Source organism: Gymnogyps californianus, unplaced genomic scaffold (assembly GCF_018139145.2).
Source record: "Gymnogyps californianus isolate 813 unplaced genomic scaffold, ASM1813914v2 HiC_scaffold_100, whole genome shotgun sequence".
Classification (NCBI taxonomy): domain Eukaryota; kingdom Metazoa; phylum Chordata; class Aves; order Accipitriformes; family Cathartidae; genus Gymnogyps; species Gymnogyps californianus.
This window is the reverse complement of record NW_026113981.1, coordinates 130644-158100: the sequence shown is the minus strand read 5'-3', so window position 1 is coordinate 158100 and position 27457 is coordinate 130644. Positions and strand designations below refer to the sequence as shown.

Genomic DNA, 27457 nt, shown 5'->3' with positions numbered 1-27457 from the left:
TTTGTAAGGGTACGTGCATGAGAGAGCATCTGCTCCCTTAAGGTTATCTGACCAAGGACCTTGTCAAATGGGATGACAAGGAAAAGGGGGAAGCAATACATATAGAGGCACAAAGCTGACTGACAAACTTTAACAGACAATAACAAGAACCAAACCTGATCAGTTACACTAATTGATAAGGGCATGTGGAGTGTGAGAATGTTTGTTTATTTCAGTAAGATGATCTGATTGAGGTCTTTGTCAAATGGGATGGTAAGGAAAAGAGGGAGGCACAGACCTGACGGGGCAAACATAATGGGGACAAAGATGAGAAACCAACCTTTTCAGTCACACACTAATTGATGGGCTATCAAGAAACTGCAGGCATCACTTCAAAGAGGGCCAACCTGGTTTTGGCTGGGATAGAGTTAATTTTCTTCATAGTAGCTAGTATGGGGCTATGTTTTGGATTTGTGACCAAAACAGTGTTGATAATGCAGAGATGTTTTAGTTATTGCTGAGCAGTGCTTACACAGAGTCAAGGCCTTTTCTGCTTCTCACACCACCCCACCAGCAAGTAGGCTGGGGGTGCACAAGAAGTTGGGAGGGGACACAGCTGGGACAGCTGACCCCAACTGGCCAAAGGGCTATTCCATACCATATGATGTCATGCTCAGCAATAAAAGCTGGGGGAAGAAGGAAGAAGGGGGGGACGTTCGGAGTTATGGTGTTTGTCTTCCCAAGTAACTGTTACGCGTGATGGAGCCCTGCTTTCCTGGAGATGGCTGAACACCTGCCTGCCGATGGGAAGTGGTGAACGAATTCCTTGTTTTGTTTTGCTTGCGTGCGCGGCTTTTGCTTTCCCTATTAAACTGTCTTTATCTCAACCCGTGAGTTTTCTCACTTTTACCCATCCCACTGGGTGGGGGGAGTGAGCGAGCGGCTGTGTGGTGCTTAGTTGCCGGCTGGGGTTAAACCACGACAGCAACTGCTGAGGATGCAAACCTCCGGGTCCTGGATATTGGGGGGAGGAGGGGTGCGGCGGATGTTGGTGGAACTATGCAAACTGATGAAGGAACATGCAGGGAAAGGGAATCAAGGAGGAACAGCAGAGGAATAGACAGAAAGGGGTATAAAAGGGGCTGGTCACATGTAAACTGTGGTGGGTCAGTATGCTTGTCTGACTGAGCCATGTGCTTGATCACTGCAGTCTGTCCTATCTTCTCATTAAATCCTTTAACTATCTTTCTGTGTAATCTCACTCTCTCTCCTGTATGTGTGAGTGCTGTAAGGATGAGGCACCAGCTAATGGTGAGACCAGCATGAGTGGATTTGGGGCCAGCAACTGGAGTCAGACTGGGGGGTGTAGGCGCCCCCAGGCCTGTGGTGCCAGCACCTGGAGCGAGCGAGGGTCTCTGCTTTAGTACTTGGAGGGGCTATAGCTCTTAGGAGCACCTTGACGCATCCTACAGACTTTGTGTCCAGAGTGTCAGTTACTGGGGGGACCAGTGTGAGTGGATTTGGTGGCAGCAACTGTAGTCAAGCCAAGGGTGTAGGCACCCTGGCCTGTGGTGTCAGCAACTGGAGTGAGTGGGGGTCTCTGTGCCAGTGGCTGGAGGGAGTAAGGGTCTCCAGCACCCAGGATGGGACCAGTGTGTGTCCCGAGTGCCAGCTGCTGGGAGGGACCGGCATGAGTGAGGCAAGTGAGGGGCTCGGCACCAGTGGCTGTGAATCCGGAGAGTGTTGTGTGTGTGCCTTTGCTAGTGACCTTCTATCTCTACCAGCCAAAGAAGAGGAAGGGGACTTGGCTGTCTATGCTTATGTTTTATGTGAGTCCTGTATGTCGGTGCTGTTGAAGGCAGTGCCTTGTCTGTGGCAGTCTGTGTAGCTGGCTGTGTCCATGTCCTATGCGTATCCTTTGTGTGTATGTGTGTGTCTCTGGGCTACATGCTCAGCTTTACTACTGGTTGAACCTGCAAACCGTGTCCGTTGGCCTGGGGCAGAGACCCTCTGGTCTGGGCTCCAGCGGCCAGACGGGACAAATCCCTGGGCCTGGAGGTGCTGGAGACGGCAGCTGCTTATAACCTCTCTTAACAAAATTGTTTATATTTTTGAGAAGTTTGGGCATAAAGAACAAATTTTATGACTGTGAGCTTGTACTTCACTGCTTTTTATGGAAGGCAATACATCAGGTTCTGCTGTAGGGGGAAAAAAAGAATTAAAAAAAAAATAATTTGCACGATGATAAATGAAGTTAGATCTGTGAGAGAAAAATACCTTCAGACTGCTCAGTTTGTCACAAAGTCTTCTCTGAGAATTCAGCATTATCTTTGCTGTGTAATTTCCCCTCCTCCTCTTCCCTCCCCTTTCCTCACATACACATACAGGAGAAAAGAAAAGAAAACCTTTATCTAGTTCTGCTATGTTATGTCAGAAAAAATGGTAGTCGGCTTAGTTTTAAGTGCATAATGATTAGTTCTGTTTCTAATTTCTAAAGCTTCTGTTTCTGAACTTTTTCTTCGGCAAATTACTTCAGATTCTTTAGATGCCAATTGATTCCAGTTGATGATCTCAACTTTAAAAACAAACAAACAAAAAAACAAAAAACAGAACAAAACACAAACCCTTCCTCCTTCTGAGGGGGGGTTGTGTATAAAGTAGGAGCACAGTATCTCCAGAGAAAATGTAAAATGCAAGATAAAGGAAAATGTTAGGAGTGAATTAGTTGCTAGTGAATATAACAAATGAATCACAGTAGAGCTCATTAAGGAACTTCCTTTGATTTTTTTGAATGATTGATATTCCAATAATAATGCAGCTTTAACTAATGCTGTTACAGACTTTGAAAAATTAAAGCAAATCTTGTGAAAAATAAGATTCATTCTTACTGTATCAACAAATTTCAAACATTATACTGTGTTACAAAATTATGGCTGCCGAAAGGAAATATATATGCATATATTTATATATTTTAAAATAAGATTACAAATTAGAACACTGAAAAATAAAATTTTGCTTTAAGGTTGCTTATGTCACTTCACTTTGGTTCACTTATATTCATGCATTAGAACATTCTTTTAACTGAATGTCTATTTACAGTAGCTTCTCTTACTGAACCTCATTTGATAAAGTTGATATACAGAACTACAGAAAGAGCAGCTCTTGGGTATTTTGGATTTTATTTCTATTAGTCAATGTGTGTGCGATCTCTGTACTTTCTCGATTGCTTGCTGAACTTTGCTTTGAAAGCAGAACTATTGTTTACTCGGAGTGGTTTGTCAAGGATTAGAATTGACATGTCCCCTTCCCCAACTCTGGCCCTGATCCTTTTAGGCAATATCTCTGTCCACTGTATTGGAGAGTCATGCTCTCTCCATTTTTAATTCAATTTAAAGTTGAAAGTCTGAGATGATTTCACAACCTGTATCCTAACAGCTAGGACAGTAAGATGGAGATGTTGAGCTGAATCAGCTTTGTGCTTGAGAAGAGACTTAAAACAAGTTTTCTATCCATGGTGAATGATCTGATTGTTAAGCTGCTAGAAGAAAAAAAAAAAAAAAGGTATCAACAGCTCATTTTCCTGTGTGTTGTGGGAAGCCCGATCAGTTAGTTGTTGTTCTCTGAATTTTTCCATCCATGTTGATTGGTTTATGGATACTGAGGCATTTGAAAGGCTATTTTGGTGCTTTGGGCAATGCCAGTATTTTTGGCCAAGTGAAGAATTTTTTTTTTTTTTTTTTTGTTATGCAACTTTTGGATGTCTAATTTTAAGAAACATAGCTTCTTATTTTTAAACATACTTGTCATTACAGAGAACTTTGAGTTAATTGGTTTTTAGTTGCAGCTCTGAGGATCCAGGTCTTCGGCAAATCAAACTCGAAGTATGGATCTGAAAGCTTAGAATGTGAAGACAACAACAACAACAAAAAAAAAAGAGCGAGCTGTAACACATGTGGTTAACTTCATGCAGCAAGTCTGTCAGAGCGCTATGAATAATTAAAATCTGATTTTTTTCATTTCCAAAAAATGAGGCAGGAAACTGTATGAAAATAAAGTATTTTGTGCTACTGTTGTCCATCCCTGGTGCAGAGCTGTACTTTGCACTGAAAAATTTAATAGCGTAGTTTTCGGAAGGGTAAAAAGTAGCATATGATCGTGGAGTTAGTGCATCATAATACATGTGCCCAAAGAGGAGGAATTAAGATTGCTCCAGTCCTTACTGTTAGTTTTGGTGCCTATTGATGCTTTTGCTCAAACAACTGAAAACAATCACTAGAGTCTGAGTTTGCCAGACCAGAGTGGTATAGAGCACTGTATTGGGTTTACGTGGCAAGGCTTTAGCTGCGGGGGTGGCGAGCTGCGGGGGTGGCTTCTGTGAGAAGACACCAGAAGCTGCCCCCATGTCGGACAGAGCCAGTTCCAGCTGGCTCCAAGACAGACCTGCCGCTGGCCAAAGCTGAGCCAATCAGTGACGCTGGTGCTGCCTCTGTGATGACATATTTAAGAAAGGGTGAAAAACACTGCACAACAGCAGCTGTGAGAGAGGAGTGAGAAAAAATGTGAGAGAAACAGCCCTGCAGGCACCAAGGTTGGTGAAGAAAGAGGGGAGGACGTGCTCCAGGCGCTGGAGCAGAGATTCCCCTGCAGCCTGCGGAGAAGACCATGGTGAGGCAGGCTGTCCCCCTGCAGCCCATGGAGGTCCACGGTGGAGCAGATATCCACTCTGCAGCCTGTGGAGGACCCCATGCTGGAGCAGGTGGATGTGCCCTAAAGGAAGCTGTTGCCTCGTGGAGAGCCTACGCCGGAGCGGGCTCCTGGCAGGAACCGTGGCCTGTGGAAAGGAGCCCACGCAGGAGGAGGTTTTCTGGCAGGACCTGTGGCCCCGTGGGGGACCCACGCTGGAGCAGTGTTTTCTTGAAGGACTGTCTCTCGTGGGAGGGACCCCACGCTGGAGAAGGTCGCAAAGGACTGTCTCCTGTGGGAGGGACCTCATGCTGGAGCAGGGGAAGAGCATGAGGAGGAAGGAGTGACAGAGATGAAGTGTTATGGACTGACCGCAACTCCTATTCCCCATCCCCCCTGCGCTGCTCAGTGAGTTAGGAAGGCAGAGGAGTTAGGAGTAAAGTTGAGCCTGGGAAGAAGGGAGGGGTGGGGGGAAGGTGTTTTTAGTCTTGTCTTTGTTTCTCACTATTCTAATGTAATTTATTGCCAATTAAAAATACAGTAATCTTCCCCAAGTCGAGTCTGGTTTGTCCGTGACTGTAATTGGTAAGTAATCTCCCTGTCCTTATCTCGACCCACGAGCTTTTCGTCATGTTTTCTCCCCCGTGTCCTGTTGAGGAGTGAGTGAGTGAGCGGCTTGGTGGGCACCTGGCAGTCAGCCAAGGTCAACCCAGCACAAGCATGTTTAGTTATTCTGTACAGTCTGGACATGTTTATAGGAGTTAGGAAAGGTTAGGCAGTTGGGTTTTTAAAATCTAGGGCAACTCTATGGAACATATGACAACTGGTTCTGGTTTTATTGGACACAAAGAATAACACCAAATATAAACAAATTTCAACAGAGCTGGTAAAAGCTGCATCCCTGAGCCTGGTCCATAGCATAAGGAAGCTAGATCTACCAGAAAAAAAACCATTGTTTGAATAGGGGGGGAAAAAAAAATTAATCCAAATAATTAACATTTGTCAAAGTTTTGCACAAAGGATAATTAATATGTTTTCTGAAATGGGAAAAATCAATTATGTAACTTTAATGACGCTATTATTGTTAGTCCCAGCTATAGTCTCTGAGAGAGATATTCTTACTGGCTTTACTTTGTTTTCTATTTCTCTTGTGTGTTTTTGATTTAAATGAGTCATGTTTAGCAACAATTAACCTGATCCTTTTTCTTTTCTACTGATTTACAGGGTAAGAGAATGTTCATTTGGTGATTTGAACAACAGCTGCGAAGAATATTTTGAGATTTTTTTTTTTTCTGGGTTTGAGGGTTCTGTTTTTGTTATTTTTTTTCCTCTTTGAGACAGTTCATATAAAATTCCCAGAAATTACTTTAAGGAAAAAGCAATATAGGGTAAACATGAAGAACGTAATTGTTCTGAAGCTCTCAGGAACAGAAAACCTTTTGGACTTGAAAAACTGGCTTCTTCCTTCTTACTCATTTGTCCATCTCGCTAGGGAAAACACCTTCCTCTACCATTTTTTGTATACACATTCCCTTTAAGGACAGGTTATATCATTCATTTTTCTCTTTTGTGCCTGCCAAGTTATGAAAATGGATATTTCTCCTCTTGAATCAAGTTCTCGGTGACCTGGTCCTAAAAGCCATTTATGTTGTGCTGGCTGTGCCAGAATCTGTGTGCAGAGTGAGGACCATGAGGCTTCTACCTGACTGACTGCGAGGGTTTCCATTAGCACGGGTGTGCGTGTGCACGCACGCGTGCGTGTGTGTCAGTGACATAGGCCTGGCTCTTGCTCTGTTGTGGGGGTGGGATGTGACCAGGGCTCAGGCTCAGATTCAGAAACTCGGAAGTGCATTCTGGCTCCCGAGTCTAGACATAGAGTCATATCCAGTCATGGGCCTACATTGGTTGTTCCTGCTTGCTTATTCCAGCTTCCTCTTTTACCGCTTTTGAAGGATTCATGCATTTCAGGCTTTGTCTGCAATGCTGGATTTTAAAGACAATGCTTGGCATGTTGCTGCCCTGCCATGAGGTATAACTTTGCAACTAACTCCTTCTGCTTTTAAAGATAGGCAAAAATTCATCCTAATCCCTGAAATTTAGTATTTGTCTTGTGCTATGAAACCTTAAGATTAATATCTTTTATACATTTTTATCTTGCTACTGCAACCTTGGTTGTTCTTGTTATGCATGTAACTCAATTCAATTTTGAATCCTCCTAAAATCTAGGTCTCCTGTGATAGTGTCAGGAAATACTGTATGTTAATAATGGTGCCTCCTTTTATCCATATTTAACTTGTTTCTTTCTTCTTCATTGGATCAGTCATATCAAATGCAATACGTATGAATTCTGTTTTCCAAATCATACATAGTTTTAATGAAAAAGGTCTTTTCAATAGCTTGGATCAAAAAAAAAAATACTGAACTGTTTGAAATCTTGAAGTCAGTTTTATTCCTGTATAACAATTTTATTGTTACCAAAATAGTTTATCCTTAAATAATGCTTTCTTCTCCTTTCCTCTAGGATTGCTAATTATAAGATTAATTGGGTAATTGAACATGCAGTATTATACAGCCTATATACTGTAACAGAATTGTGTTCTAGGTGTGTTAACTTCTTTGTGATTTGAGGCAGAAGAGATGAAGTACAAATTTGTTTTTCTTGACTTGTTTTTGTCTTGTTTTTTTTAATGAACTAAATGCACTGTGACATGTTCCTTTGCTGTAGGACAAATATTTCAGGCTACAGAAAATATATTTCACAATGACATCATTTGCAATGACACTTTAATTTTCTTCCACTGTATACTAAAAATTACTTTTCTGAAATTGTCTCTGAGAAGTAAGCCAAATCTTAATCCTAGGCAAATGTTTAACCAAGAGGATATTGGTTATTCTGGGACTAGATTTTAGTAAAAGAAACATTCTATAATCTGCTGGCTAGTACACTTTTCTGAGGAACTGGAACATGGATTTTTTTCCTTGGCTATTGGGTAAAAGTACTGGCCTAGTCTGTTTAGTTCAGTAGAGACATTAGGACTGGGAATCCCAAGTGAAAGACAATACCTTCAGAATATCTCACAATTAGGAACTTAACTCTCTCAGAATTGGTGTCATTGTGGTGGTTGACCCCAGCCAACAGCCAAATGCCCGCTCCCCTCTCCCACAGGATGGGGAGAAAATAGAAGGAAGGCAAGATGACTTGTGGATCGAGATAATGACAGTTAAATAAAGAAAGCAAAGGCTGCACGCACAAGCAAAGCAAAAAGAGGAATTCATTCATTACTTCCCATCGGCAGGCAGGTCCAGCCAATTCCTGGAAAGCAGGGTCTCAGCGCGCATAACGGTTCCTTGGGAAGACAAATGCCATAACCACAAATTTCCTCCTCATTTCACTGAGCTTTTATTGCTGGGCATGATGTCATATGGAGTACTGGGTTTATGTGGCAAGGTTTTGGTAGGGGAGGGGCTGCAGGGGTAGACTCTGTGAGAAGAGATCAGGGGCTGCCCCTGTGTCAGACAGCTGGTTCCAGCCAGGCCCGCAATGGACCCACTGCTGGTCAAAGCTGAGCCAATCAGCAAAGCTGGTGATGCCTCTGTGATAACATATTTAAGAAAGGGTAAAAAATGCTGTGCGGCAGCTGTGAGAGAGAGGAGTGAGAAAAAATGTGAGAGAAACAGCCCTGCAGGCACCAAGGTTGGTGAAGAAAGAGGGGAGGAGGTGCTCCCGGTGCCGGAGCAGAGATTTCCCCTGCAGCCCGTGGAGAAGACCATGGTGAAGCAGGTTGTCCCCCTGCAGCCCATGGAGAAGACCATGGTGAAGCAGGTTGTCCCCCTGCAGCCCATGGAGGTTCACGGTGGAGCAGATATCCGCCTGCAGCCTGTGGAGGACCCCACGCTGCAGCAGGTGGATATGCCCTGAAGGAAGCTGCAGCCCGTGGAGAGCCTACACTGGAGCAGTCTCCTGGCAGGAACTGTGGCCTGTGGAGAGGAGCCCATGCAGGAGCATGTTTTCTGGCAGGACCCATGCTGGAGCAGTCTTTTTCCTGAAGGACTGCACCCTGTGGAGAGGATCCATGCTGGAGCAGTTTGTGAAGTACTGTATCCCGTGGGAGGGACCCCATGCTGGAGCAGGGGAAGAGCATGAGGAGGAAGGAGCAGCAGAGATGAAGTGTTATGAACTGATCTCAACCCCCATTCCCCATCCCCCTGCTCTGCTCGGTTGGGAGGAGGTAGAGGAGTCAGGAATGAAGGAGTGAAGTTGAGCCTAGGAAGAAGGGTGGGGTGTGGGGGGGAAGGTGTTTTTAGTTTTGTCTGTCTTTTTCACTATTCTACTCTTTTTTTTTTAATTGGCAATAAATTAAATTAATCTTCCCCAAGTCGAGTCTGGTTTGTCCGTGACTGTAATTGGCAAGTAATCTCCCTGTCCTTATCTCGACCCACGAGCTTTTCGTCGTATTTTCTCCCCCGCGTCCTGTTGAGGAGGAGTGAGTGAGCGAGCGGCTTGGTAGGCACCTGGCGGCCAGCCAAGGTCAACCCAGCACAGCGAGAAAGAAAGAGAGCGAGTGTGGTGAAGCGAGAGAGAGCAAGAGCAGGCAGGAATAGTCAGCATGGATTTACCAAGGGGAAATCATACTTGACCAACTTGATAACCTTCTATGGTGAAATGACTAGCCTGGTAGATGAGGGGAGAGGACTGGACATTGTCTACCTCAGCTCCAATAAGGCCTTTGACACTGTCTTCCAGAAGATCCTCATAGAAAAGCTGCTGAAGTATGGGCTGGCTGAGCAGACAGTAAGGTGGACTGAAAATTAGCTGAATGGCTGGGCCCAGAGCATGGTGATCAGTCGCACGAAGTCTAGTTGAAGGCCAGTAACTAGCGGTGTACCCCAGGGATCAGTACTGGGTCCGGCCTTGTCCTGGTGGACACAGAGTTGAACATGAGCCAGCAATGTGCCCCTGCAGCAAAGAAGGCTAATGGTATCCTAGGCTCCCTTAGAAGGAGTGTTGCCAGCAAGTCGAGGGAGGTGATCCTTCCCCTCTACTCAGCACTGGTGAGGCCACACCTGGAGTCCTGTGTCCAGTTCTGGGCTCCTCAGTACAAGAGAGACATGGGCATACTGGAGGGAGTCCAATAAAGGACCACAAAGATGATTAAGGGACTGGAGCATTTCTCGTATGAGGAAAGGCTAAGAGAGCTGGGACTGTTTAGCCTGGAGAAGAGAAGGCTCGGGGGGATCTCATCAATGTATATAAAGACCTGAAGGGCGGGTGCAAAGAGGATGGAGCCAGGCTCTTTTCAGTGGTGTCCAGTGACAGGACCAGAGGCAATGGGCACAAACGTAAACACAGGAGGTTTCATCTGAACATCAGGAAACCGTTTTTTACTGTGAGGGTGACTGAGCACTGGAACAGGTTGCCCAGGGACGTTGTGGAGTCTCCCTCCTTGGGAAGATATTCAAAAGTCATCTGGACACAGTCCTGGGCAATTTGCTCTAGGTGGCCCTGCTTGAGCAGGGGGTTTGGACCAGATGACCTGCAGAGGTCCCTTCCAACCTCAACAATTCTGTGTTTCTGTGATTGTGAGGTGAGAGTGAGAGCAAGAAAGCAAGCACGAAAGTGATTAAGCAAGAAAACATTAAAGCGTGAAATTGAGCGTGGAAAAGTGAGAGTGTGAGAAAGCAAGCAAGAGCATGAGTGAGAAAGCATGAGAGAAAGTGACAGTGAGCGAGAAAGTGAGTGCAATAGAGCAAGCAAGAGAAAGAGCAACATAGCGAGACCACGAGAAATCAAGAAAGCAAGAAAATGAGCTTGTGAGTGAGAAAGTGCGAGCATGAGAAAGCGATAGCGAGAAAGCAAGTGTGAGTACATTAAAGCGAGCACTGGAGAGCGAACATGAGAGAGCAAGAGACAGAAAAGAAGACAAAATTAGAGAGTGAGAATGCAAGAGCAAGAGAGCGAGCGAGAAATCGAGCGAGAGTAAGCAAGAGTGCGCGAAAGTGTGCTTGAGAGTGAAAAAGCAAGAAGAGCGAGCTTGTGAGGGAAAGCACGAGTGCGAGGTAATGCACGAACAAGTGAGCACAAGCAAGAAAGCAAGCATGTGTAAGCGCAAGCAGGAGAAACAGAAATCAAAGGAAAGCAAGTGTGATCTTGTGCGAGAGTAAGAGCATGAGAGTGTGAGAAAGTGCGAGAATGCCTGAGAAAGCAAAAGAAAGGGAAAGACAGAGTGAGAGCAATGAAGGAAAGCAAGTGAAAAAGCAAGAGCAAGCTTTAGTGAGAGAAAACAAGTGTGGGTGAGAGTGCAGATGAGAGGGTGTGAGCAACAGAACATGAACGAGAGCAAGAAAGTGGGAGTAAAAGCATGAGTGAGAGAGCAAGAGAGAGAAAGTGAGCACGAACGATGAGCAAGAGAAAGCAAGAGCCAGAGAGCAAGAGAGACCGAGAGTGAGAGCAGGTACAAGAGCGGGAAAGCAAGTGCATGTGCATAAGTGAAAGCAAGAGCATGAGAAAGAGATTGAGAGAGAACAAGAGCAAGAGAGAAAGCGAGAGTGGGAGAGACAGCAAGAAAGCTAGTGTGAGAAAGTGAGACAGCGAGAAAGCATGAGAGAGAGCAAACGTGAGAAAGTGAATATGTGATAGAGCATCGAGAGTGAGAGAGAGAAAGTGACAGTGAAAGCAAGCACAAGAAAGTGAGAGTGGAAAAGTGAATGACAGTGCAGTAGCGCAAAAGCAAGAGAGAGAGAGAGCACGCACAAGAGAGCGGGAGTGTGAGAAAGAGCAAGGGAAAGTGTGGTGGGTTGACCTTGGCTGGCTGCCAGGTGCCCACCAAGCTGCTCTATCACTCCTCCTCCTCAGCAGGATAGGGGAGAGAAAATAAGATGAAAAACTCGTGGCTCAAGATAAAGGCAGTTTAATGAAGGAAAGCAAAGGTCGCGCTTGGAAGCAAAGGAAAACAAAAATAATTATTCTCTAATTCCCATCAGCAGGCAATGTCCAGCCACTTCCTGGGAAGTAGGGCCCCAGTATGCGTGGCGGTTGCTTTGGAAGACAAATTCCTTAATAACGAACGCCCCCCACTCTTCCTCCTTTCTGTTAGCTCTTATTGCTGAGCACGAAGTCATATGGTATGGAATATCCCTTTGGTCATTTTGGGTCAGCTGTCCTGGCTATGTCCCCTTTCAACCTCTTGCCCACCCCCAGCCTACTGGCCTTTGGGGGTGGGGGTTTGGAGAGACAGCCTTGATGCTGTGGGAGCACTGCTCAGCAGTAGCCAAAACATTGGTGTGTTATCAACACCTTTCTAGCTACAAATACAAAGCACAGCTCTATGAGGGCTTCTATGGGGAAAGTGTACTCCATCCCAGTGAGACCCAGTACAACAGTCAATGACTTGGGCCCCATCTGTCAAGGACAGGAGAAGCATCATATTGGATTGTTGGGCACCAAGACCAGCTTGGGTTGGGTCACTGCTGCACACACCTGGTTCCTTGTGAGGCTCATTCTTTGTCGGTTCAGGTGGTTCCTGATGTAGTACTTCCTAAAGCATACAACTCAAATCATGGATTATTTTCTCCTGAGGTTAAATCTCCTTGAGGTACACACTAGTTTTCCCTATCCTTCCGCATTACCCACCAAGTGTACCCGGGTCCTTGAGCAAAAGCAGTCCCACAAATGGGTTTGCTTTTTCCCAAGGGAGGAGCAGCTCACACTGCTGACTACCGTGTTGTCACAGAACTTGCCTTTCCAGGCCTAGGCTGGTGTTTCAATTGGTGGCATGGTTCACAGGGTATTTCTAGCCACCCGGTAGTCACTTCCACCATGGTGAGCATGTGGCACTTGCCTTGGCGTGTTTGTGCCAGTGGTCCAATATAATCGATCTGCCAGGCCTCCCCATATTGATATCCCGGCCACCACCCTCTATTCCAGGGACACTTTACTCATGTGGCTTGCTTGATTGCGGCACATGTTTAACATTCATGGGTGACCTGCGTGATGGCCTCCATGGTCAGGTCCACCCCTCAATCACGAGCCCATCTGTATGTTGCATTTCTCCCTAGATGTCCAATGTTTTATGGGCCCACTGAGCTACGAGTAGCTCACCCTTACGTTCCCAGTCCAGGTCTAACTGAGCCACTTCAATTCTTGCAGCCTGGACTACCTGCTCATTGTTTTGATGTTCTTCAGTGGCATAGCTCTTGGGCATGTGAGCATCTACATGATGTATCTTTACCTTACAGCAGTGTTTTCTACCCATGCAGTGATGTCTTGCCACAATGCAGCAGCCCAGACGGGTTTACCTCTGCGCTGCCAGTTGGTCTGCTTCCATTGCTGTAGCCACCCCCCACAGGGCATTAGCCACCATCCATGAGTCAGTATAGAGATAGACTACTGGCCACTTTTCTTCTTCAGCAATCTCTAGGGCTAGTTCGATGGCTTTCACTTCTGCAAACTGACTCGATTCGCCTTTTCCTTTGATGGTTTCTGCTACTCGTCGTGTACGCCGCCTCCTTCCTTTAAACATCCAGTTCAGCACAGGCAATCATGGTACCGAGAGGAGCTGTGTTTCTGTACTGACTACTTCTGAAGCAATTTGAACCCCTTCATATGCTGCTAATATCTCTTTTTTTAGTCAGCATGTAGCAGGCCTCAAATCCTCTATACCCCCAGCTCCAAAACCATAGAGGTCAACCTCAAGTCTCTCTGGGTGCTTTCTGCCAGAGGCTCCAGGTGAAGCCATGCTCCCTGGCTGTGGTGTAGAGCACATTTTTCACATCTGATCCTGTCTGGAGTGGCCCAAGGGCTACCGCATGAACTATCTCCTGGTTAATCTGTTCAAAAGCTTGTCACTGCTCAGGGTCACAGTCAAAACAGTTCTTCTTTTAGATTATTCGATAGAGAGGGCTCACAAGCTGACTGTAACTCAGAATATGTGTTCTCCAGAACTCATATTGACTGTGGGTCTCTGGCTTAGCCACAGTGTCCGTTTCTATGTCCTCAGGTCCAGAGACCTTCTCATCCCTTTGAGGTTGCTGGACACAGGCTCAGTACACGTAGGCAAGGCCCCAACACAGTGCTAGAAGTTGTGTCTCTTTGGTATAGGCAAGGCATCCTTCCTTCCAGTGGTCTGCCACTTTAACAGGATTCCATGCCTGTTTGGGTGTGAAGTCCCAGACCATCGGAGGTGAAAATCGCTCTAAGTATCTGCCCAAATTCTCCCACGCATCTTGCCACCCATGACTCATCTGCCTCAGAGCACAACCCTGTGTGGCATTTCCAAGCAGTTGGTTAACTTTAGGAAAAGCTGAAATCAGATTTATGGCACACACCAATATGAGCATTCTGGTTATGCAAGAATGTTCAAGAAACTGAAGGGCCATTGTAACAAGGCAGGAAACATCTTCTGTGGAGAAGAAAGGGGAGGTGCCATTCTTCATTTTCCCCACCACATGTCTCTGGGAGGAGGAGAAAGGTGTAATTGCTGATTGTCTCCATGAGATGGCTCCCAGAGTGCTGGAATGGCAGCAGTGCAGGGCCCAAATACCAGATTAAGCTCCAGGCCAGTGCTTTTATCATAGCTCTCCCAGGCAAAACACAACAAAGTGATAAACAGCACAGCAAACAGCAAAAGCCAAAGCAGCCATTAACAAGCCCTGGAGTTTGATGTACAGCAAGAGAGGGAGGACTCCAAGGAGCAGGTGAGGGACCAAATAAACCAGCACTAAGAGCAAACAAGTCAACATCATGACCAGCAACAGTATAGTCAAGATAAAACCAGTTTAATAAGTGAAAGGGAAAAAAAACCCCAAACAAGTGACGCAAAGGCAGTCACTCACCACCTTTCACCAGCAGACCAATGCCCAGCCAGTCCCTGAGCAATGACTACTTTGGAAAGACTTGACTTGACTTGACTTGACTTGACTTCCGCCCTTCCACCTTCCACCTTCCACCTTCCACCTTCCACCTTCCACCTTCCACCTTCCACCTTCCACCTTCCACCTTCCACCTTCCACCTTCCACCTTCCACCTTCCACCTTCCACCTTCCACCTTCCACCTTCCACCTTCCACCTTCCACCTTTCCCTTCCCCCCCCCCCCAGTTTTATTGCTGAGCATGACTTTATATGGTATGGAATATCCCTTTCATTAATTTGGGTGAGCTGTCCCAGCTGTGTTCCTTCCCAGCCTCTTACCCACCTCTAGCCTACTCACTGCAGGAGCAGAATGGGAAACAGAGAAGGTCTTGATGCTGTGCAAGCACTGTTCAGCAATAGCTAAAGCATCCATGTGTTAACACTGTTTTGGTCACAAATCAGAAACACAGCACCATATGAGCTGCTATGAAGAAAATTAACTCCATCCCAGCCAGACCTAGTATAAGCTGTTGTGATTATCATTATTTGTGTCACTGTCATCCTTAGGAGCTCCAGCTGTGGACTGCTACTGCATTGTTCTAGATGCTGCAATAACAGAAAAACCTACAAAAGCTTGTATAAAGTATGTGAGAAAGACAACATTGCACCAACAGAGAGAAGAGTACAGGCAAATAGAAAATGGAACAATTTAGTTTGGAATGATCACTGCAGTCTTTGGCAGTCCAAGAGTTTTTAGGTTTGTAACCATTAGGGTATAGGCGAGACTTTGAAGAACGGAATGAAGGTATTTTGCAGATATTTATAGGGAATATATTGCAAGTGAGAGAACAGGGAATTTCCTGAGAGCGTCTTTGTGCTCACTCTGCATTTCTGCTCCATCATTCAGAGTGAGGTCTGGAAAGGAAGAAAACTGAAGTAATTATTTCAGTGGTGGAAAGCAGGTTGCCTGTGGATTTATGAGCTAATTACCTAGTGGCACTCTGTGACCCACTGTGAGACAGTGATTTGAGGACTGGTTAAAATAATACCCTTGAGAATCCAACAGCACAGATAACTAACCTGAGGCTTCACAGCAGCTGCAGGGGTTATTTCAACCTTGAGGCTGCAGTAGCAGCCAGGTAGTCTCTGTTGCAGAGCTACTCTGTGTCTGGGAAGCAAAATTCCATCTACATTAATGTTAGGCCTTTTTTCCTCACAGAGTGAGTGGTAACAGCAGGTTTCATACCTAAAACATGTCCTTATGGCTTCCCAGTTGAGTTGATATATATGTAATGTGAAGACTAGATTATTCATTTAAGCTTGTTTTCTTTAAAGGAAAAAATGAACACATTCTATTAGAATGGTAAAAATAAGACAACAAATAGCACATCAGGAAATTACATTTAGTAGTTGACTTTAACACAAAAGGGAGATTTTCTTATTTTTAAGGTGAAGTTCTTGTGATGACAAGGAATACAGTGGCATACAGTTCTATTTATCTTAAACATGCTGAAGGAGAGGGAAGATCCTAGGTTGGTTAATTCAGCATTCACATGACAGTTCATGTGAATCAGATTACTGATTACAGACTTAAATTTAGGCCAAGGAGATAGAGATCTGCTCTGCTCTCTGCTTGTCCACACATTCATTTCTGACTTCCGTATATGCTTCAGACTGGAGCAACTATAGTAGACTGATGTCTTATACAGTTGTAGAAGATCAACAGGACTTGTACCCCTATGAAAAGATTCTCTTAAAACCCAAGAGGTTTCTGCTATTTTAATAGTAATAACAGAATACTAAATATAAAATGACATGAATATCTGTACTACTTGTGCTATTGTTGTATCTTCTGTTTCTTTAATGTTGATGTCATTGTATTTGAGTTTTATATAAACACTTATAAGTGCTTTTAAAAAGAAATAACTGTAGATTACAAGAATAATTTTATCACCAGTGTATTGGGTATATATGGCAAGGTTTTGGGAATGGGGGGACTGCAGGGGTGGCATCTGTGCTGGACACAGCCGGTTCCAGCTGGCTTAGCAATGGACCCACCGCAGGCCAAAGCTGAGCCAATCAACGAAGTTGGTGGTGCCTGTGCAAAAACATATTTAAGAAAGGGCAGAAAACACTGCGCAGGCAGAGAAGAGAAAAGAGAGTGAGAAACAGCAGTGCGAACACCAAGGGCAGAGAAGAAGGAGAGAGAGAAGGTGCTCCAGGCACCAGAGCAGAGATTCCCCTGCAGCCTGTGGAAGAGACCATGACAGATCAGGTATTCCCCTGCAGCCCATGGAGAGGTCACACACTGGAGCAGGGGAAAAGTGTGAGAAGGAAGAAGTGGCAGAGAGGAACTGTTATGTTGTTGTGGGTTAACCCTGGTAGACAGATAAGCACCACACAGTCGCTTGCTCACTTCCCCCCCAGTGGGACTGGGGAAGAGGAAAGGAAGAATAAAAACAAAAAACCTTGGGGGTCAAGATAAAACAAACAAACAAACAAACAATTAATAAGTGAATGATAAGTGGAAGAAGAGGGAAGAAAACAAACCAAGTGATACAAAAGCAATCACTCACCACCTCCCGTGGGTAGACCGATGCCCAGCCAGTTCCCGAGCAAAAGATGGCTAACCCCTAAAGCCCCCTTCTTTTCCCTTTTATTGCTGAGCATGACATTATATGATATGGAATATCTCTTTGGTTAGTTCAGGTCATCTGCCCAGTTGTGTCCCCTCCCAGCCTATTGCGCAACCCCTCCTCCCCAATCTATTAACTGGGAGGACAGAGTGAGAAACAGAAGGCTTGATGCTGTGCAAACACTGTTCAGCAATAACTAGAATATTAGTGTGTTATCAGTACTGTTTTGGTAAAAAATCCAAAACACAGCACCATATGAGCTGCTTTGAAGAAAATTAACTCTATCCTAGCCAGGCCTAGTACATATATACTGACAGTAACCCCATCCCTCTGCGATGCTTGGGGGGACAGGTAGAAGATTCGGGAGTGAAGGAGTGATGTTGAGCCTGGAAAATGGGGGTTGGGGGGGAGGTGTTTTTTTAATTTTTATTTTTGTTTCTCATTACACAAACCTATTTTGTCCCCTCCATCTTGCTGAGCAGGGAGGTGTGAGCGGCTGGGTGGTGTTTGGCTGTTAGCCAAGGTTGATCCACCACACACCAGTTAGTGAGATTTTTTTCTGACAGCACAAAAATTTAACAGAACTTTTCATTGTAAAGAAATTGTTTTCTTTTTCTTTTCAGGTACCATGATCAACAGGATGTTACAAGCAACTTCCTTGGAGCAATGTGGTTGATTTCAATAACATTTCTATCCATTGGATATGGTGACATGGTACCTAATACATACTGTGGGAAAGGAGTCTGTTTACTCACTGGAATCATGGTGAGTGTTTCAGAATTTATTCACTGTCGTGGTTTAGGCCCAGCCAGCAACAAAGCACCACGCAGCCGCTCGCTCACTCCTCCCCCCCGGCAGGATGGGGAGGAGAAAATACAATGAAAAGGCTCATGGGTCGAGACAAAGTCAGGGAGGGATCACTCACCAATTATGGTCACAGGCAAAAAACAGACTCGACTTGGGAAAAAAAGGAAATCAATTTAATTTGTTACCGATCAAATCAGAGTAGGATGATGAGAAATAGAACCATATCTTAAAAACACACCTTCCCCCACCCCTCCCTTCTTCCCTGGCTCAGCTTTGCTTCTGATTCCTCTACCTCCTCCCCCCACAGCGGTGGAAAAGTGAATGACAGTGCAGTAGCGCAAAAGCAAGAGAGAGAGAGCACGCACAAGAGAGCGGGAGCGTGAGAAAGAGCAAGGGAAAGTGTGGTGGGTTGACCTTGGCTGGCTGCCAGGTGCCCACCAAGCTGCTCTATCACTTCCCGTCCTCAACTGGACAGGGGAGAAAAATACGACAAAAGGCTTGTGGGTCAAGATAAGGACAGGGAGATCACTCACCAATTACTGTCACAGGCAAAAGAGACTCGACTCGGGGAAAATAATTTATTTTATTACCAATCAAATCAGAGTAGGGTAATGAGAAATAAAACCAAATCTTAAAACACCTTCCTCCCACCCCTCCCTTCTTCCCAGGCTCAACTTCACTCCGCAGTTCTCTACCTCCTCCCCCGAGCGGCACAGGGGGACGGGGAATGGGGGTTGCGGTCAGTTCATCACACGTTGTCTCTGCCGCTCCTTCCTCCTCACTCTCTTCCCCTGCTCCAGCGTGGGGTCCCTCCCACGGGAGACAGTCCTCCATGACCTTCTCCAATGTGGGTCCTTCCCACAGGCTGCAGTTCTTCATGAACTGCTCCAGCCTGGGCCCTTTCCACGGGGTGCAGTCCTTCAGGAACAGACTGCTGCAGTGTGGGTCCCCCATGGGGTCACAAGTCCTGCCAGCAAAGCTGCTCCAGTGTGGGCTTCTCTCCACGGGGTCACAGGTCCTGCCAGGAGCCTGCTCCAGCATGGCTTCCCACGGGGTCACAGCCTCCTTCAGGCACATCCCCCTGCTCCGGTGTAGGGTCCTCCATGGGCTGCAGGTGGATATCTGCTCCACCGTGGACCTCCATGGGCTGCAGGGGACAGCCTGCCTCACCATGGTCTTCACCAGGGGCTGCAGGGGAATCTCTGCTCCGGCGCCTGGAGCACCTCCTCCCCTCCTTCTTCCCTGGCCTTGGTGTCTGCAGAGTTGTTCCTCTCACATCTTCTCACTCCTCTCTCTCCCAGCTGCTGTTGCGCAGCAGTTTTTTCCCCTTCTTAAATATGTTATCACAGAAGCACTACCAACGTCGCTGATTGGGCTCAGCCTTGGTCAGCAGCGGGTCCGTCTTGGAGCTGGCTGGCACTCGCTCTGTCAGACATGGGGAAGCTTCTGGCATCTTCTCACAGAAGCCACCCCTGTAGCCCCCTGCTACCAAAACCTTGCCACGCAAACCCAATACAGAAAGTGAGAAAGCAAAATAAAGAGAGAGAGAATGTGAGATCTAGAAAGCGAGAGTGCAAGGAAGGAAGAGAGCGAGAGCAAGAATGTAAGAGCAAGGGAGAGAAAACAAACAGGAGAGAGAGGGGGAGAGCGAGAGTGAGAGCAACCGAGAGCAGGGAAAGAGAGTGAGAGAGAGCGTGAGGGCAAGCAAGGAAGTGACAGCAAGAGCGAGAAAGCGAGCACGAGATATTTCAAAAAGAGCGAGAGGAAAAGCAGGAGATAGACCAAGAAAGCAAGCGAGAGGAAGTGAGGGAGCGGAAAAGCAAGAGAGAAAGCAAGCATGCAAAGCAAGTAAGAGCAAGTGAGAGCACAAGCAAGAGTGTGAGACCGCAAGAACGTGAGAACACAAGCAAGAATGCATGGAATAAAGTGAGTTTGTGAGAAAGTGACAGTGCAAAAGTGAGAAAATGAGTGCGAGAAAGTGATACAGCGAGAAAGCATGAGAGCAAGCATGGGAAACTGACGCATGATATAGAGAAAGCAAGATAGAGCACAGAGAGAGAGAGAAAGCGAGAGCGAACGCAGACACAAGAAAGTGAGCGTGGAAAGGTGAATGCCAGTGCACTAGCGAGAAATCAAGAGAGAGCATGCACAAGAGAGGGAGAGTGCGAGAATGTGAGGGAGCGAGGGAAATTGAGTGAGAAAGCACGATAGAGAGAGAAAGTGAGTGTCAGAAAGTGAGTGTGGTGGATTGACCCTGGCTGGATGCCAGGTGCCCACCAAGCTGCTCTATCACTCTCCTCCTCAACTGGACAGGGGAGAGAAAATACAAACCCAATACAGTGAGAAAGCGAGAAAGGGAGAGAGGGCAAGCAAGAATGCAAGAGCAAGGGAGAAGGAAAAAGCAAAAGAGAGCGAGAGAAGGGAGAGCGAGAGCAACTAAGAGCGGGAAAGAGCGAGAACGAGCACAAGAAAGCGAGCATGAGAGCGTTAGAGAGAGCAAAAGAGGCCGAGGAAGCAAGCATGAGAAACTGAGAAAGCAAAAAACAAGGAAGCGAGCACAAGAAAGCAAGTAAGAACGAGTGAGATCACGAGCAAGAGTATGAGAATGCAAGAACATGAGAACGGAAGAAAGAATATGTGAGAGAAAGTGAGTTAGTGAGAAAGAGAAAGCAAGTGCAAGAAAGCAAGAGCATTAAAGTGAGAAAGTGATCATGAGAAAGTGAGCTGGAGAGTGAGCGCAAGAGAGTGGGAGTGAGAATGAGAATAAGAAAGCAAGTGCAAGGAAGTGATAAAGTGAAAAAGTGTTAAAGTGAGAAAGTGAGCATGAGAAAGTGAGTAGGAACGAGTGAGCACAAGTGAGAAAGCATGAGATGAAGTGAGTTAGTGAGAAAGTGACAGCAATAAAGCGAGAGTGAAAAACGAGTGCAAGAACGCAAGTGTTGAAGTGAGAAAGTACGAGTGCGAGAAAACAAGCAAGAAAGTGGTAACTGTCACCGACACTAAGGGGACAGACAGGTTCTTTTAGGATCCTTGGCAGAATGATGACGGCACTAAGTTGTAGTTACAATTAAAGCTTTATTTTTTTTTAACGGGATTTTATGATTAGCATAGCATAGAATTTACGATCAGAATAGCACAGGATTTCTACAAGCAGAATCACTGTAGCACAGTTTTATAAGTAGCATAGCACAGAATTTTATAGCACCGCTTAGCTTATGGTTTCTAATCACCTGGACCCTCTGCAGATCGGGTCAAATCTTAATACTTGGCTTGCTGCATCAATATAACAATCATAATCTAGACTCGAAAAACATATAAAAGAATACGAGTCACTCAGTCCTCGGAGGAAGCAGACGATGGTGGAGGCCTCCCTGGCCACCGGGAGGTCACGGGTCTCACTGTCCAGCTGCAGTTCCAGTCCAAGTTCCCATTTAGGACCTGTAACTGCTTGATTTTATAGACAGTGCTCTGTGTGCTGCTGTGCTTCCCTGTTCTGTGATGGGGTCATCACCACCACCTGGTTGGCCAGGTGCCTGGGACCTTCAAGGCTGGTAAGGAGGGAGTAGTTGGCCTGGCACCCAGGAATCTTGAGGCCAACAGGGAGGGGAAGAAGAAATCTGTTTGACTTGTCTACTTGATTCACAGGACCTTCAAGGCCTGATAATGAGGGGAAAGGGGACTAATACGTGACCTGGTCGTCACAGAGAATGGCCGTTTGCCTTATAAATGGTGTTAGTTATGTGCTAACCGTATTACCAGGGGTCAGGAGCAGGGGGTAGCGGCCACAGTAATGTGAAAAAGCAAGCAAGAAAGTGGTAAAGCGAGAAAGCGAGTGCTGGAAAGTGAGCAGGAGTGAGCAAGAGCACAAAAAAGTGATTAAGAGCAAGAGTATGAGAGCCAAGAGGGAGAGCGAAAATTTGAGAGGGAGAGAGCTAGAAAGCAAGAAAAGTGAGAGCATGAGAGAAAGCATGAGTGCGAGGTAAGACGTGAGCAAGAGGACACAAGCGAGTGCAAGTGAGAGAAAGCACAAGCAAACACTTGTGCAAGAATGTGTGAGAGAAAGCAAAAGAGAGAAAGTGCAAGAGGGCGAGAAACCAAAAGATGGACAGAAAAAAAGAGCGTGCAAGAAAGCTCGAGAGTGAGAAAGTGAGTGCAGGCAAGAGCACAAGCAAGAGAGTGGAGGTGAGAGCGAGAGAAAGAGAGTGAGCAAGTGAGCACAAGAAAAATAGTGAGGAAGAGAAAGCAAGCTCAAGGTGAGCAAGAGCGATGGCGAGAAAGCGAGAGAGAGAAATCAAGAGAGGAAGTGAGAGATAGAGAGAGCATGTGAGTGAAAGCAAGCGTGAGAGACAGCAAGTGTGAGAAAGTGAGAAAACAAGAGTGAGCAAGCACAAGAGTGAGTAAGCAAGCAAGAGCGTGAAAGCACTAGAACAAGAGAGTGAGAAAGTGTGAGAGCAAGTTAGAGCGCAAGTGAGAAAGTGAGAGCAAGAAAGTGAGAATGAGCGATAGAGCAAGAGTAGGAAATCGAGCGCAAGTACACGAGCAAGAGAGAAAGTGAGCACAAGAGTGACTGACAGCAAGAGAAAGGCTGAGAAAGTGAGAGCGAGAGAAAAGCACGAGCAAAAGAAAGAGAAAGTGAGAGAGCGCCAGCGAAAAGGCGTGAGATAGAGAGAGAGAGCAAGAGATAAAGCGACAGAGAACATGAGAGAGCAAGAAAGCAAGAGAGCAAGAAAACTAGCATGAGAGTGAGCGCGAGAGCGGCTGGGAGTGTGTGAGGGAGGGGAGAGAGAGAGACAGCATGCAAGAGAGCACGAGAGAGAGAGACAGCAAGAGCAGCATAGAGTTAAGGACAAGGTTTGTGACATAACATTGTCTCTTCCATCTAATTCTCACGTCATAATGATTTCCAGGCTCATGTTCTCCTTACTTTGGGGAGACAGCTTTATTTTGAAAAATATTTCTTGCGTGAAATATTCTTTCATAGTTTATTTTGTGCTAATTTATATTTGGACTGAAACTATACACTCTTTCACTCTTCCTACTCTTGCAGTACTGCCCCTCTCCCTCTGAGGTTTTTCTCTTTTTCTTCATCCTTTCTCCCTACATATTCTGGTGGATTCTCCTTTCTGCTCTCCCACTCTCCACAGAAAAGGAAAGCACTGTGCAAAGCTCTCCATGTTTGTCCTCTCCCTCTTTTCACTCCAGATGAATTCTTTGATAAGTAACATCAAGCACATGTAAATTCAGACAACTGTCTCCTAAAAAAGGATGAAATGTGATCAGTTAATTTACTTTTGTTTTGTTTTCAAGTCAGCTGATTCTGGTTTTTTTTCCCCCCAGACTGACAGTCATCTTTCTTCAGGTCTTCTAATGTGGCCTAGATAATTTCTCTGTACATTTTCCTTGATGCCATTCTCTACTGCCAAACTACTAAAGCTAAGAATAAGTTAAGAAGGATGCAAAACAGACTGGATTTTGAAACATCAGGTGAATATTCCCTCCTTCGAGCCATCCCACAAAAACGCACAAGATAAGCAGGTTTAGCACTTCCACTACTGGAGCAGCAGCACTAAATCTTAACCACTGCCATGAAATCAGACATTCAGAAGCAGCCAAATACAACAACCAAAGGCAACTTCTGAGGAAGGAGAGTCATTGATAATGATCCGTGTGTTCTAGATGGGGAAACTAAGGTGATTGTTGATTGATTTAAGTCATCACTCTGATGCAAAGAAAAATGACCAAAGAATTGCTTGATAATGATTTTTCAAACAGAAGATAATTTTTATGAATCAGTGATGCTTCATAGCTCAGTTACCTGCATCTCATAACTTATCCTACACCTCCCAAGCTACTCCCATGGTTAGAGGCAGATGAAAATGCCTACAAAAGTAGCTCACAAATATTTCTGTACTTAAGTATCATATTTAACAATGATGCCCAGCTTTTACAAGATTAGAAGTGAGTACTTCAGACAACTAGGGACTCCCCCTGCTCCTTTCAAAAAAAGAAAGTTTTCAATATTCTAGTCCTGAAGATACAGCTAGATTTTGCCTGAGAGCCCTTATGATGGAATAAAGAGGGAAGAACAGGAAAACTTCACTGACAGAATAACTGGGGGAAAAAGCATAATCTGTTTGAGGGTTCTCAGGAATTTGGAAGGTTGGAATTAACCTCTTGCTAAAAACTGTGATGTGATACAGACAGAAATCAATTATGCAAACTTTATCAAATGTGTTCTTCTGAGGATCTATCAAATATGTTTTTGCCACATGTCATGGTTTGACCTCAGCCAGCAACTAAGCACCATGCAGCCGCTCACCCCTCTAAATTAACTCTAAGAGAAAATTAACTCTATCCCAGCCGAAACCAGGACACCACACTATTACAGTGTTCAGTGTAATCACCCATCATGACCCAATTAACAGACCAAAGCACTGCAAACCACTCATGCAAACTGTCAGTCCCCAAAAAGGGTAATCAATAAAAATCATATTTGCTAACTGCTCAGACTACATGCAAAGAAACGTGCACTTTTGTCTGCCAAGCTTTAACTTTCTTTAATGGTATTAGCATTGTAATAACTCTACTTATCTTTGAATTTTAGATCTGATTTTTCCTACAATAGCTAAACTTACTACTCAGTTACATTTCTGTAACATAGCTCCGCTTTAAGATTAGTCTTCCTCTCAAAGATTTTTTCTAGTTTTTTTTTCTGCTGTTCTCATTGAAGCTCATTTTTTGCTATTGTTTTAGTATATATTCCTCTTTAAAATGAAGTTTAACATTAAAAATTCACTTTACTCAGACCAACCTCCCAAGCATCCACAATTTCAGAATTTGATCATGTTGTACATTTTCTGTTTCAGATTCTTTGGTAGCATTGAAAGAGCTGGAAACAATAGTGATGTTATCCATTAACAATTCTTTGCTTAGGAAGTATTACCTGCAGTATTGACCTTCATACTACAAAGACCCATTTGATCCATAAAACTTAACATTACTTTGTCATTGACCTTAAGGTTGGTGGTTTTTTTTTTAAACTGTGACTTACCAAATGAAAATACACTTTGAAACCCACTTTGATTTTTTTTTTTCAGACCATAGTTTTCTGCTCTGGATAGCTTTTTTGTCTTTTCAAAAGTAAATTATACAACCTGACATGACCTAACTTTATCTGAAATTAACCTGTTTTTATCAGCTCACATTTCTCCAGGTACTGTGGATTTTGGAAATCTTTTTTATGCAGCTTATGGCCCTTCTGCTCTTTTCTTGTAATTCTTCTAAAAGATTATATTTGCCCACAAAAAACCAAAATTATTTATGCTGCAATCACTGAACCACTCAGAACCTTCCTCCATCTCCAGACAGTAACATCTGCATTTTGAGCAGTTTAAGAATAACTGTTCTCCACTCACTCCTCTGTTCTTCCCAGAAGGTGTCAGGCTGCAGGGTGTGCCCTACTCTTATGCCAGTACTGGATAGCTGCAGTGAGTACACTTGTGGGAGGTGCACCCAGGTAGAGGAACTCCTCAGCTTAGTGGCAGAGCTCCAGGAGGAGGTGAGTAGGTTGAGGAGTATCAGGGAGTCTGAGAGGGAGATCAACTACTGGAACCGCACCCAGCCTTCCCTGGGACAGACCTGTCAGGCAGACAGGACACATGATACGGAGGATTCCCTATCCTCTCTCTACCTGGCAGAATGCAGTGACTTAAGGGATAGGGGGCAATGGTGAAAAGTTCCTGCCCGGCGCAGCAGGTGCATCTCCTCTATGACTACCTCACCTTCCCAGGTGCCTTTGGACAATAGGTATGAGGCTCTGCAAGTGGAACTGAACAATGATGAGGATGATGGTCCATCTAGGTTGGGGGTGTCGCCAAGGTTAAGTCAGCCTACACCCTGCATCAAAACCACTTCCATAAAGAAAAAAAAGACGAGTTATTGTCATAGGAGACTCTCTCCTGAGAGGAACAGAAGGCCCAATATGCAGACCGGACCCACTTCTTAGGGAAGTCTTCTGCCTCCCTGGGTCTCAGGTTAAAGACGTGACAAGAAAACTTCCTACCCCTGGTACGGCCCTCAGATTATTATCCTTTATTGCTTTTTCAGGTAGGCAGTGACGAAGTTGCAATAAGAAGTCCAAGGGCAATCAAGAGAGACTTCAGGGCCTTGGGACGACTGGTTAAGGGATCAGGAGCACAAGTAGTGTTCTCCTCTATCCTTCCAGTTGCAGGGAATGATGAGGGAAGAAACAGGAAGAGCCAGCAGATCAATACCTGGCTCCGTGACTGGTGTCACCGGCAGAATTTTGGGTTTTTTGATCATGGGCTGGTCTACACGACACCAGGCCTGCTGGCGACAGGTGGGGTACACTTTTCTCAAAGGGGGGAAAGGATCTTTGCGCAAGAGTTAGCAGGGCTCATTGAAAGAGCCTTAAACTAGATTTGAAGGGGGAAAGGGATAAAACCAGGCCTGCTAGAGATAAGCTTGGGGGCGGCACGCCAATGTTTGAGGGACAGTATGCTAGCGAGGTTCTTCCGTCTGCTCCACAATGTGCTGAGTACACTGGAGCACATTTGAAATGTCTCTATACTAATGCGTGCAGCACCTTAGCTATCTCAATGGGGGTAGGGGATGGAGATCCACGCAGCAGCAAAGACGCAAGGGTTGTTGATGTGTTAGAAACCACGGAAGCACCTGAGGACAGTCACATAGGAATTAGGGCTTCTCCCCCAAAAAAGGTGGCAGGATCAACAGCCCAACTGAAGTGCATCTAAACCAATGCACACCGCATGGGCAACAAACAGGAGGAGTTGGAAGCCATTGTGCAGCTGGAAAACTATGATATAGTTGCAATCACGGAAACACGGTGGGATGACTCGCACAACTGGAGTGCTGCAATGGATGGCTATAAGCTCTTCAGAAGGGATAGGCAAGGAAGGAGAGGCGGTGGGGTAGCCCTGCGTGTTAGGGAGTGTTTTGACTGTCTAGAGCTTGACAATGGTGATGAAAGGGTTGAGTGTTTATGGGTAAGAATCAGGGGGAAGGCCAACAAGGCAGATGTCATGGTGGGAGTCTGTTACGGACCACCCAACCAGGATGAAGAGGCAGATGAAATATTCTATAAGCAGCTGGGAGAAGTCTCACAATCGCTAGCCCTTGTTCTCATGGGGGACTGCAACTTACCAGATGTCTGCTGGAAATACAATACAGCGGAGAGGAATCAGTCTAGGAGGTTCCTGGAGTGTGTGGAAGATGATAACTTCCTGACACAGTTGGTGAGGGAGCCAACTAGGGAAGGGGCCCCACTGTTGTTTGCGAACAGAGAAGGACTTGTGGGTGATGTGATGGTTGGAGGCCATCTTGGGCATAGTGATCACGAAATGACAGAGTTTTTGATTCTTGGAGAAGTAAGGAGAGGGGTTAGCAGAACTGCTACCTTGGACTTCCAGAGGGCAGACTTTGGCCTGTTTAGGAGCCTGGTTGACAGAGTCCCTTGAGAGGCAG

At 45.5% G+C, this 27457-nt stretch overlaps 1 protein-coding gene across 1 annotated transcript in view; it reads left to right on the top strand.

Moving 5' to 3' along the window:
• LOC127027895 (small conductance calcium-activated potassium channel protein 2-like) overlaps positions 1-18278 on the top strand; it is a 48413-nt gene extending 30135 nt beyond the window's left edge. The window contains exons 4-5 of the mRNA XM_050913759.1: positions 17770-17911; positions 18261-18278. Coding sequence (XP_050769716.1) covers positions 17770-17911; positions 18261-18278 — 160 coding nt within the window. The remainder of the gene's footprint in view (positions 1-17769; positions 17912-18260) is intronic.
• Positions 18279-27457: the final 9179 nt, after the last annotated feature.